Below are 12,799 nucleotides of genomic sequence, written 5' to 3' on the forward strand. Positions count from 1 at the left end.
ATGCGAATGTGACTGAAATCTTATCCCCTCCTCCAGCTCCTCTAAAAAAACTCCGAAAATAAAAAATGTAAAAAAAAAAAAATATTAATTAAACAAAAAAAAAAGACGAAATAAAAAAAAATTTTTTATTAATAGTTTTTTTTTATTGTTAATTTCTTTGTTAATCCCGATAGCAAATTTAATAAATTACATCCGAAAATAATATTTAAAACTATCAAATTTAAATAGTCAGGGTTGTTATTTACTATTATTATTGTTAAAAATTACTTGGCGTGATATTATAAAATACATATTAAAATGGCGATTTTTACTGTTTGAAACTGTAAAATTTATAAAAATACTGTTGTTATTTACTATAGTCATAGTCACAATTTACTCGGTACGACAGTAAACTACACATTGAAACGGCAATTGTTACTGTTTGAAATTGTAATTTTTAAAGATGAAAGAGTCGTTATTTACTATAGTGACCGCTACTAATCACTTATTTTGGATATTAAATTATAAATTGTGGCTTTTATACTTTCTACATTTAGATTTGTAATATTTACATTTTTGCCACCTCGACGTCCGCTGTACAGTTTGAAACTGTAAAAAGTAACCGGAATCTGAGTGAACTTTTCAGTTTACTTTTTTCCGTGTGCACGCTGTAACAAAATTTTACTATTTTGTAAACTACTCGACGGTGGATACGTCGAGTAAAATAGTAATTTGTCCAGGTCGCCCAAAATGAAATCAATTAAAACAAATAGGAAGCTTAGGAGATGTTCTCAATCTCCTAAGCAACACCGCAGTAGCCACCCAGGCTGGGTTAGTGCACGTTATTTTTTCTCAAACAGGGAAAAATAACCAACCCTTCATTTTCAGGGCCGATCTGCAGGTATTCAGGGGAATATAATATAATGGTGTTAGGAAAGAGAAGGAAAAACAATAGTTTTATAATCTCGAAATATTCATAACAAACATAAACAAACTATTTGTTCAAAATACGTTACTTAAGACTAAGTCCAGAGCCGAATCCCTTAGCTGGATGAGCTGTATAATAAAATAAAAATAATAATATCGCCGACGTAATATTTTATGACGACGTTGACTATGAAATAGAAATTTTATCTAATAATATTGTACTGAGATATACCCGAATTCTTCAGTCAGGTTATCTCGAAAAATACAATTATAAATTTTAATCAATACTGGCCAATTCGAGGACCCAAACGCGTAGCTTTCGGGACAGGTATTTCACTACAAACCCCCTTACTAACAACGGGATCGACTCGACAATTAATAATAACTTTTAATGACAATTTATCTGAGCTAGGAGACAACGCGACGTGCGGATAATACAGTCGGCGACAGGTATTTCTCTCGTACACAGTAACAAACGTGCACAAAATATCTCTATGTAAATAACTTTATGTCAGATATTTCTATAGAACATATTACTGGGGAATATTTATATATGAAAAATTTGTATATTTAAAAATAAATCCATGCAAAAATATCTCTATGTAATATAATTCTATCCGCTAATAAATCTATGAAAAAATATTTCAATGTTAAAATAACATTGAAATTGCTTAATCTCTTCGAGCTCAAAAAGATACCTTTTCTGTGCTTTGCGCTCTTTGAGCTTAAAAGTCTGATAGAAATTTCGTAGAACACTATTTTTTGGATTTTTAAACCGCAATAACTTTTGAATGAATGGACCGATTTCTACGCAATTGGCGGCATTCTACGCAGTTTTTAAGCCTCATAAGGAATTTCTAAGTTTCAATTGGTCAAACTAGAAATTTCGGAGTAACTCCGAAAAAACACTTTTTTCGGTTTTCTTTCGTTCACGATGTCTCTCGAACGAATCAACCAATTTTGACCGGATTGACGACGATCGACGTGGTTTTTCAAGGTTGAGAGCTGATTAGTTTTTGAAATCGATCGGTTGAGCCGTTTAAAAGGTATTCCAAAAATACCACTTCTGAAAAAATTTTTTTTTCCTACTTTTTTTTTTAGTGTGGGGGCATATCTTCCACCCACTCCTGAGTAATTTAATTATAATTATTTAATTATTAATTATTATTATTTATAATTATTCAATTACCAATTATTATTATTTATAATTGGTTATAATTATTTAATTATTATTATTTATAATCATTAATATTATTTCATTATTATTATTATATTATTTAGTTATTATCATTTATAATTGTTTAATCATTACTATTCGTTAGTTATAGTGCATTAAATAATACAGTTAATATTTTATTACTTAAGTTGAAGTTTTTCTACAACGCTATTAAGTTGGAAAAGCGTGAGTTGTATCGCATCATCATAAATTATACCGGATTATAATTTACTTGGTGATGCCAAGCAACTGATAGAGTCTCGTCCGCTACAAAGACATTTTGGGAAATTTTATTTAATTGTAATTGCATTGCAAGTAATAAAATTCACATTCGCAGCTGGCGAGACCCTAATAAAAGTATTGTATTAGAATTAAAAATATGTATAAGTTTGTTTGTTAGAAGTTTAAGGGTTTTTCCCAAACCTTCCCATAAAAATCCCAATAACCTTTCGTTTTCTAAAAAGCAATTAAAGGATTAGAAACTTGTGTCGCATGGCCAGCGACCGGGTCCTTGAGTCCACTGATTGCTTTTACATATACTTCTACCGATATTCCTCAACTATACTTCTACTCCTGTAATTTTCCATACCTTCAGAATGTACATCTATACTTATACCTACTTGTACCTAGACCCATACTTTCGTACAAGTAAGTACTCCTACCCTTTATATACTTCCTCTATACTTCCATCGAGTACCCCCTACCTCTGGATAGGTCAGAGGCCTAGATGGACACTTGGAGAAAATCAGTCAGTCCCGAAAACCCATTAGCTTCACCTCGTCTTAAGTACACGCGTGTAATTCTAGTTAGATTATTTTAAATAAATGTTATTAAACTGAGAATATTTCTATTTGCTCACTAGCTACCTGTACATCCCAAATTAGATTTCTCCAAATTTCTCAAAATCTATCGATCCAAATCTGTTCAAGTGTTACGTCGAAAACGCAACTAAAATTTAATTATTTTTATCCTAGCCGTTAGGCTAATAGATAAGGATCTGAAGCTTTATGGGAAGGGGTTGATGTTTATAATATAAGAAAATGAATTCAATTTAATAAATATATTATAAAATTATCATACAAAGATTTGAATTATTAAAACAAACATAAAAATCTCAATTAAGAACTTACTTAAATGAACACTTATGTAAAGAAACTTACCGTTTCTTTACACAATTGAAATTTACTTTACTAACAATTGTTTTTTTTTAATCTGACGCGTGGTTTCATTGAAACTTATAAAAACTTTTTCGATGTTAACACTAGGACGTCAGGACAACGAGAGATATTTTTGTTGAAAAATCGTAAAGGTGTCGAATTTTAGGGCGTTACTTATTTTCCTTGAGCCCTTGCCCTCTCTCTTAGATTTTTCTATAATGTTGCATGAGTCCCCTCTACTTGGGTCAGAGTACAATATCGCTTCTCCTTTACTCTTATGCTCTATTATACATCTATGTGTTTGTGTATACGTAAGCGCATTTATGCATAGACAAAGACATATATGTGTACTATTTTACATTAAATTATTTACTGTGACCAAATTTTTATATTAAATTAGTTAGATAAAAATTAATTTGTGCATAGATTACAAATTATCATTAGTTTCTTAGATCTAAAATTTTCTTTTTATTTAAGTCGTTATTTTATTCGAAAATAAAAGAAAACATTTATTTATTTTTTTTTGTTTAAACTTAAATTATAGTTATTAAATTTTGTTCCTTAAATTATCAACATATATTTTTTTTTCTGTTGATACTAGAATTATCATAACATTCCTTTTTATTTTTTCTTTTATCATTATTTACTTTTATTTTATTTAAACTATTGTTTATATATACATTTATTTTGTTATCGAAAACTTCTATTTCGGATCTCGACAAAGTTTAAAATTCCATTAGGGTATTTGTTCAGGTTCAAATCCCTTAGTATGGTCAGGCCCAACTAAAACTAAATTTTTCAAATAAGTTTCTTTTGAAAATACTATTGATAAATTTGAAGATAACAAAATTTTAAAAATAAAATAAATGTATGTAATTAGTTGTAAGAACATAAAATTATTTATGAATAATTAAATTCTATTTGTTATAAAATAAAAATGTCGGACGCTGAGTCCGACATAACACAAGTTTTCAGGAAATCTAAGTTTGGCAAAGTCCTTTCGAATGGCACCAACCGCAATAAAATCGGTGCAACCGTTCAAAAGTTATAAGAGGTTCACACACACACACACACACACGCGCGCGCGCGCGCGCGAGCACGCGCACGCACAGTGACACCCTCGCGAGAACAGTCAGGGAAGCTTCTTTGTATAATACCTTGTACTAATCTGAAAAGAACCTAGTGTTATTAGAAGGATAATTTTTTTTTTTTTTTTTTTTTTTTTCAAAAATATGATAGCTGATCAATGGAAGTTATTTCATTTCTTTGACCATTTTATTTGGTTTGTAATTGGTCGACTGAGTTTGAGGCAGAATTTATGAATGAGTGAAGGCGCGTAATTTAATTTTTATGTTGGATCAATTGCTCACTCTACAAGTTTCCTTTGACACTGCACTGAATAAATTTCTGATCGACTATTAATTTCAAATGACACAGAAAGTTAATTTATTTTGTATGAATAATTTTTACCGTTCAAATAAAAATATATAAAATATATAATTCATTATCATATACATATTATAATTCATTCGATCGTTAGACAAGTACAAAAATATAATTCGCCCATTGATTAAAGAAAAATGTAAAGTTACTGGATGAATAGACTGATCCTCTTTGAAAAGTGCGATGCTTTGCATTATGAGTCGTGCAAAAAATTTTACAGACCTTAAATGTAACGTCAATAAAATTGAAAGGAAATTAGTTTATTAATAATACAATTCAAGTCAATGATAGTGTTATATTATTGCTAATATAAATTTGTTTATATTATTATATTTTGATGAGCTTTAGAAAGGGTATTCAATATTTATTTTAATTTCAGTATTAAAATATATACTTATTGCTTATCAAAGTATAATTTTTTTTTACATTGTTAAGAGAATGCTTAGCTTTTTTGCAGAATTTATTAACAAAAATATAAAAAATCATCAATTTTAAGACTAACAATTTTAGATTTTTGTTAATGATTAATACTAGAAATTTTTAACTTTTTTGGATGACGGATAGTTCGACCCGTTTCACTATCTGACGACTCAGATTCAGAATCATTGTAGTTGCCAATATTGACAGAATCCACTTTTGATACTTCACATGATTCAGCAGCAAAATTTCCAGTTATTTTAGCTTTTTCTAAAGTTCGAACTGCAACAAAAAATTATAGATCACTCCAGTTGTTTCTTCGTCAATAATATTTATTATAATTGAAGTTATTACTTATTTTTTAATTACTTACAAGATATAATAATATAATTATTTTTGTGAATAATTCTATTTTTTGTTAAAATTTGTGATTTTTCGAAAAAGCGTTCTATTTTTTTAATAATTTTTTCTAGTTATTATTTATTGGTATGAAATTCAAATGAACTTAGAGCAATGTTTAGACAAAATTTTGACAACATCAATAATCTATGGTGAACATTTTAACAAAAATTATTCAACGGAGTTATCAACTCTGTTCATTGAATTTTTTCAATAAAAATTTGATATAGAAATAAGCTATTGCTTACTTACTATTAATAATCAATAAGAACAAACAGAATATCAAATTTCGACACAGTTTTCAAGATATTTGAATATAATGATAACACGAGTTAATAACTCCAGACAAAATATTTTCAGCAAAAATTTCTACAATAAAATATCTTTCGACAAAATTTTCCGCAATAAAATATCACCGCGATTTAATGTTAAATAATCTTAACCTGCAAAAAAAAACTCCAAAATAAGCGTGATCCTAACTGTGTAACAGTAACTCGACGCTAATAGTTAACCCTTTAATGTTCTGGAGTCGCAAAGAATCTCGGTGTGAGCTGTTAGGGGAGAAAGCCAATTATAGTCCGTTTAGCGATTGTATGAGAGACGGTTTAGTTGTAGTAATGTGTCCATGCGTCCTTTTCTACTGTTTTTAAAGCCCCTTCTCTAGGAAAAAAACTATAGTTCTCTCACTTAAAGAAAAAGACATATGACTCAAATTAAGAGTGGGATTTGAAGGCCGAACATTAAAGGGTTAATGTCTGTCACTACCTATATGAAAAATAGCATTTGAAGAGAGCCATATCCTTTAAATAAAATTCATTTTTATTCATCATCATTAATCCATCCAGGAGGAATCGTGCATGACTACCGAAAACTATTCCACCTTAATTTTTTTATACGATCCTTTTTAAGTTGCCTGACTGATAATATAAATGCATGTTGCCATATAGCAACCTCGTGCTTTATTGTTTAAACCCAAATTGTTTAAATAATTACAAGGAATTGTTATTTTCCAACCGGACAAATTTTTTTTATTTTCTTATAATTTGAAATTTGAAATTTGAAATTTCAACGGAAATGCCCGAACTAAACTATTATCTCTCACTCCAATGCTGTAAGAGTACCTTTTTCTGTAAGGATTTAATAAAACAAAAAACAAAAGATTTATTCCTATTTTTTTTAAGTTTTAAGCAAAAAAAACATTTTTTCGAAATGTATGCCCCCTTCGATTTTACTGAAAAAATTTTGAAGAAAACTTGGACATATATAGAAAGTTTTTAGACCAATCCGATCGTGGACAAACGTTTCGTTCTTTTTTTCTTAATTCAAAACATTTTTTTCCTCAAATTGCATGTATTTATTTTTACACTCTCATACGTGTGCTCGGATAATTATTTTTTTGTACCAGAGAAAGAATTTAATCAATATTTTCATTAATTTACCATTTATTTATTGGTTTAATGAATTGGAGTTTCTTCGTAACATTGAAATAATTACCCTCTTTCAAATTCATCATGAACGTATCAAGCGCCATCTTTTGACCACCAGTTTGACAACATTTCTTGACTATCTGAGTACAATTTTTATGTTGGTAGCATTGGCTTTTATGACGGTATTTGTTCATCTTGGTGAATTGACGTTGAATTTATTACTGATCTTTATAAACATACCGTACTATTGAAAATTAATTACTCAACTCTTAATCAATTAACTAACAAATCTTTCGAATAATTCTATGATCTAATTTTATTTCAATTAAGTGTTAATGTTAATTCAAGTATGAACTTAAATTGAAGTTACTTTTAACTGATCAAACTCGCATACGAATTACCTTCATATAATGGAAACAGATAAGCAATTTTGAACAAAAGCTGTATTTTTCGCGAAGTTAGCGAAATACTACACTACTGGAAAAAATTAAGGGATCAAAAAAAAATTCCAAATTTTTCGGTAGTTTTCAACAGGCCGTAACTTGGAGAGAAATGGTCGTACAGGAAATAAAAGAAAAGGAAATTGTAGCTCCAAGTGTCTAGTTTTTGGATTAGAACTTCAAAATTTTGTAGCCTCCGCGGTTTCTGAGTAATCGTAGAAAAACCAGCAACAAAAAAATTCTCAAAATTTTTTTAGTTTTTTTTTTCGGTCTACGGGCGTGGAAAAAATTTTTTAGCTTAACCACCATAAGGATCAGATACTTTGTTCATTTAGCTTTAATTTCTTTTTTTAAACACCCTGATATGTCCACTCCTCGCTGAGATATCGGTCTTCAAATGGAAAAGGATCGTTTTGTCTTTGATTATCGATATCTCAGCAACCAATGATCGCACAGAAAGTTAAAGGTGGGTTTCAAGAACTTGAATGAATTCCCTTAACGACTGTCCATTGTTTTTTCAAAAAAATTTTTTCTTTCCGTCACATGAATTTGAAAATGCAACAAAAAAGGGCTTTTAGTGGTTTTTGGAAAATCAAGCGCTGGATCGAAAATATTGAGGAAACCACTAATGTTAAGTGTGCCTTTTACAGTTCAATATGTCCACAAAAACCCTACGAAGAATCAAATTAATCCAGCCAGCCGTTTTTTTGTTTCACTTGATCGAATTTTTGAAAAAATTAAAGGATCACGTTTTTTGCTCTGAAAAGCTCATAATTTTTAAAAATGAGAAAAAAAATTGTTTTTTCGAGCTTTTTCCACATTTTTGTTCCAGAAAGTGCTTAAATTGAAAAAAAAAAAAATTAAAAAAAAAAATTTTTTTTGAAATTTTTTCTATTGAAAAGTTTAAGAAAACAATTACCGCCGGCATTAGCGTTATCCAAAGCGTACCACGTGGAGGTCGCGCGGTCGGATTTACGCTTCTGTGTGTGTGCGTGCGTGCGTGCGTGCGTGTGTGTGTGTGTGTGTGTGTGTGTGTGTGTGTGTGTGTGTGTGTGTGTGTGTGTGTGTGTGTGTGTGTGTGTGTGTAAGGTATTTCAGGAGAATTGAGACCCGGTGGCTCGTCAGTTCCACCGTATTTAATGACTCCAAACTCATTCTCTGAAGGTTTTTGTTGGTTCAATACCGGGTATTACCACCCCTGTTTTCAATAACGGCTCTCAAACGTTCAGCCATGTTTATGCAGACGGTAATTTGAGGCTGCGGAATGGTATTCCAAATGTGCTGAAGCGCGCGCTCCAAAGCAGCTAAGTTCTGCAAATTTGGATACTCTCTGCGCAACCGACGGCCCATTATGTCCCAAACGTGCTCTATGGGGTTGAGATCTGGACTCATTGCTGGGTGTCGCAACAATGTGATGTCATGCCGCTCAAAGAAGCGCCGGGTAATGTTGGCTGTGAGATGTAACGTCCAGCTGTCAAATTTTCGCGTACAATTACCAAAGGTGTTCTCCAATTTCGTGAAACACCGCCCCACACCATAACTGATCCACCGCCGTAGGCAACGACTGGACGGACAAAGTTCTGGTGAAAACGTTCTCCACGACGGCGCCAAACGAGAGGACGTCGATCGTTGCCATACAGATTAAAACGAGACTCATCAGTGAATAAAACATTTGTCCATTCCCTCAAGTTCCAATTTCGATGATCGTAAGCATACGCTAAACGAGCTCGACGATGTCTTGCTGTCAACAGAGGTACACGATTAGGATGTCGTGCGTGTAACCCAGTTTCACGAAGACGGTTGATGATTGTTCGAGAGCAAATGTTTCGCACTTGATGCCGTCGTCGCTATTGCTGTTGTTGTTGCTGTTGTCTGCGATTGGGGAAGTTTCGAGCGACAATATTCGCATTGACGAAAGGTTGTCGTCGAACTTCTCTAACAATTGTTCGATCATCGCGGGCATTAGTGGCATTAGTGACTCGATGGCGACCTTGTCCGGGGCGACGATGATATTGATTCGTCTTGGTATCTGGTATAAGCTCGAGATACGACAGATTGACTTACACCCATCCGGATAGCAACTGCATGTTGAGTGTAACCTTCGTCGATAAGAGTCACTAACCGAGCGACTTCCACCTCCGATAAATGTCGTCTAACCATGATTAAGAATCAAAAGTCAGAAATTTTCAATTTTGACCAAAAAATTAAAAAAATTTTTTTAGCGCAGAGGGATTAGTTTTGAAAAAACTGTTGAATGAAGCGATTTGCTAAGGATTCACAAAAAGAAAAGAAAAAAAAACTCCGAAAAGCGTATGAAAAAATCGAAATTCGATTGGGGGTATTAACTTTTTTATTAATTTAATTAAAAGGAGATCAGTAGAATCAAGGAATGCAGCGGTGGAAAGGTGATAAAAATCATTGGGCGATGGTTTTTTGAGTTCCCTTAACTTGTTAAAAAAAAATTTTTTTAAATTTTTTTCGAAAAAATTTTTTTTTTTTTGAAAATTTTTTGAATTTTTTTTTTTGAAAATTTAAGCACTTTTGGAACGAAAATGTGGAAAAAGCTCGAAAAAACAATTTTTTTCTCATTTTTAAAAATTATGAGCTTTTCAAAGCAAAAACGTGATCCTTTAATTTTTTCAAAAATTCGATCAAGTGAAACAAAAAAACGGCTGGCTGGATTAATTTGATTCTTTGTAGGGTTTTTGTGGACATATTGAACTGTAAAAGGCATACTTAACATTAGTGGTTTCCTCAATATTTTCGATCCAGCGCTTGATTTTCCAAAAACCACTAAAAGCCCTTTTTTGTTGCATTTTCAAATTCATGTGACGGAAAGAAAAAATTTTTTTGAAAAACAATGGACAGTCGTTAAGGGAATTCATTCAAGTTCTTGAAACCCACCTTTAACTTTCTGTGCGATCATTGGTTGCTGAGATATCGATAATCAAAGACAAAAAGATCCTTTTCCATTTGAAGACCGATATCTCAGCGAGAGTGAGTGGACATATCAGGGTGTTTAAAAAAGAAATTAAAGCTAAATGAACAAAGTATCTGATCCTTATGGTGGTTAAGCTAAAAAATTTTTTCCACGCCCGTAGACCGAAAAAAAAAACTAAAAAAATTTTGAGAATTTTTTTGTTGCTGGTTTTTCTACGATTACTCAGAAACCGCGGAGGCTACAAAATTTTGAAGTTCTAATCCAAAAACTAGACACTTGGAGCTACAATTTCCTTTTCTTTTATTTCCTGTACGACCATTTCTCTCAAAGTTACGGCCTGTTGAAAACTACCGAAAAATTTGGAATTTTTTTTTGATCCCTTAATTTTTTCCAGTAGTGTATTTAATAGTTGTTTACAAAAAAAATTTGAATTTTGAAAAAAATTAATATCTCAGGAGCGGGTGGTCAAAAAAATTTGAAAAAATTCATGAAGGTGTTTTTTTTAAGGTATTAAGAATATAAAAAATTAAAAAAAAAATTAGGAAAATGGTTGACCCTAAATGCCATCTCTGCAACTTCCCGCTAATTCCGTTAATACCTGGCCGTTTTGTTTTAAGCTCTTCGAGCTAAAAAATACAATTTGTATGTTATTTTGAACTCTTCGAGCTAAAAAAGATACCTTTTCTGTGCTTTGCGCTCTTTGAGCTTAAAAGTCTGATAGAAATTTCGTAGAACACTATTTTTTGGATTTTTAAACCGCAATAACTTTTGAATGAATGGACCGATTTCTACGCAATTGGCAGCATTCTACGCAGTTTTTTAAGCCTCATAAGGAATTTCTAAGTTTCAATTGGTCAAACTAGAAATTTCGGAGTAACTCCGAAAAAACACTTTTTTCGGTTTTCTTTCGTTCACGATGTCTCTCGAACGAATCAACCAATTTTGACCGGATTGGCGGCGATCGACGTGGTTTTTCAAGGTTGAGAGCTGATTAGTTTTTGAAATCGATCGGCTGAGCCGTTTAAAAGCTATTCCAAAAATACCACTTCTGAAAGAATTTTTTTTTCCTATTTTTTTTTAGATTTCTCCAAATTTCTCAAAATCTATCGATCCAAATCTGTTCAAGTTTTCAGGAAATCTAAGTTCGGCAAAGTCCTTTCGAATGGCACCAACCGCGATAAAATCGGTGCAACCGTTCAAAAGTTATACGAGGTTTACACACACACACACACACACACACACTGATACCCTCGCGAGAATAGTCAGGGAAGCTTCCTAGGACCTCAAATCGTCGAGATCTGATGAAAACTTGATTTTCGAAAAACAGGGTAAAACCAATAACTCCCCGATTTTTAAAAATTTTCAATTTTCTTAGCGAGAAGTTAAAAATTTGAGAAGTCGACCTAAAAAGTGGCCGATTTGATATGATATGCCCTATATATATATATGTGTGTGTATTGTCTATTCAAAGGTATTAGATTAGATTAAATTAGATTATGGCCTTTTCATAGCAAGACTTTTGCTTCTTTTAAGTTTTTATAAAATTCAATCGTTTGGGACAAAGAAACGGTTGACTGAATCAAATTGAAATTTCGTAGGGTTTTTGTGGGTGTTTTGAACTGTAGAAGCCACACTTATCATTAGTGATTCCCGCGATATTTTTGGTTAGGTGCTTAATTTTTCAAAATTTTGTTTTGAAAAATCAGTATCTAATCCTTGGAGAGAATTTATTTAACTTTTCAAAACCTACCTTAAATTTTCTGTGCGACTATTGGTTGCTGAGATATGAATAAAGACAAAATGATCCTTTTTCATTCAAACACCGATATCTCAGAGAGAAATTCTCGTATTGAGGCTTAAAAAAAAAAAAAAAAAACAAATTGAAGCTGAATAGACAAATTATCCGGTGCCTAAGCATAAATGTTAAGTTAAAAAAAAATTTTCCCAGTCCGTCGACTAGAAAGATAATCAAAAAAAAAAAATTCAAAAATTCTTTTCTCGGTGGTTTTCTAGAGATCATTCGAAAAAAAAATTCGGAAATCAGATACAAAAACTGGACACTTGGAGCTACAATTTGTTTTTCTTTCATTTGCTGCGCGAATGTTTTTCTTTAAGTCACAACCTGTTTAAAAACCCTTAAAATCTTGGATTTTTTTCTTACTCCCTTAATTTTTGTGAGAAGTGTATTTTTCATGGGTCAAAAGCACCTAATTTTGAGATTTTTTGAACCTTTAAAAATTCATATCTCTACAATATTAATTTTATCGTGAAAAGTCATAGTACCTTTTTTACTTGTAATTCAAGAAATAATATAAAAAGAACTGTCCGGTAGGAAAATGACCATTTTTTGTGATTGTTTAGATAATATAGCTCGAGGTTGCCATATGGCGACATGCATTTATATCATCAGTAGGGCAACTTAAAGAGGATCGTATAAAGAAATTGAGGTGAAA

General features: G+C 31.7%; 1 protein-coding gene across 2 annotated transcripts in view; it reads right to left on the reverse strand.

The window, feature by feature from the left end:
- Nucleotides 1-3,167: 3,167 nt before the first annotated feature.
- Nucleotides 3,168-12,799, reverse strand: part of Max (MYC associated factor X) — a 30,959-nt gene continuing 21,327 nt past the window's right edge. Inside the window, exon 4 of one of the 2 annotated variants that reach the window (XM_074246140.1) lies at nt 3,168-5,421. In XM_074246140.1, the coding sequence (XP_074102241.1) occupies nt 5,240-5,421 (182 nt within the window). In that variant the 3' untranslated portion in view covers nt 3,168-5,239. The remainder of the gene's footprint in view (nt 5,422-12,799) is intronic. The other variant, XR_012479607.1, reaches the window with a different exon arrangement.

Source organism: Cotesia typhae, unplaced genomic scaffold (genome assembly GCF_013202065.1).
Source record: "Cotesia typhae breed Kobodo isofemale line unplaced genomic scaffold, CoteBio_Ctyphae contig_48, whole genome shotgun sequence".
NCBI classification, from domain to species: Eukaryota; Metazoa; Arthropoda; class Insecta; order Hymenoptera; family Braconidae; genus Cotesia; species Cotesia typhae.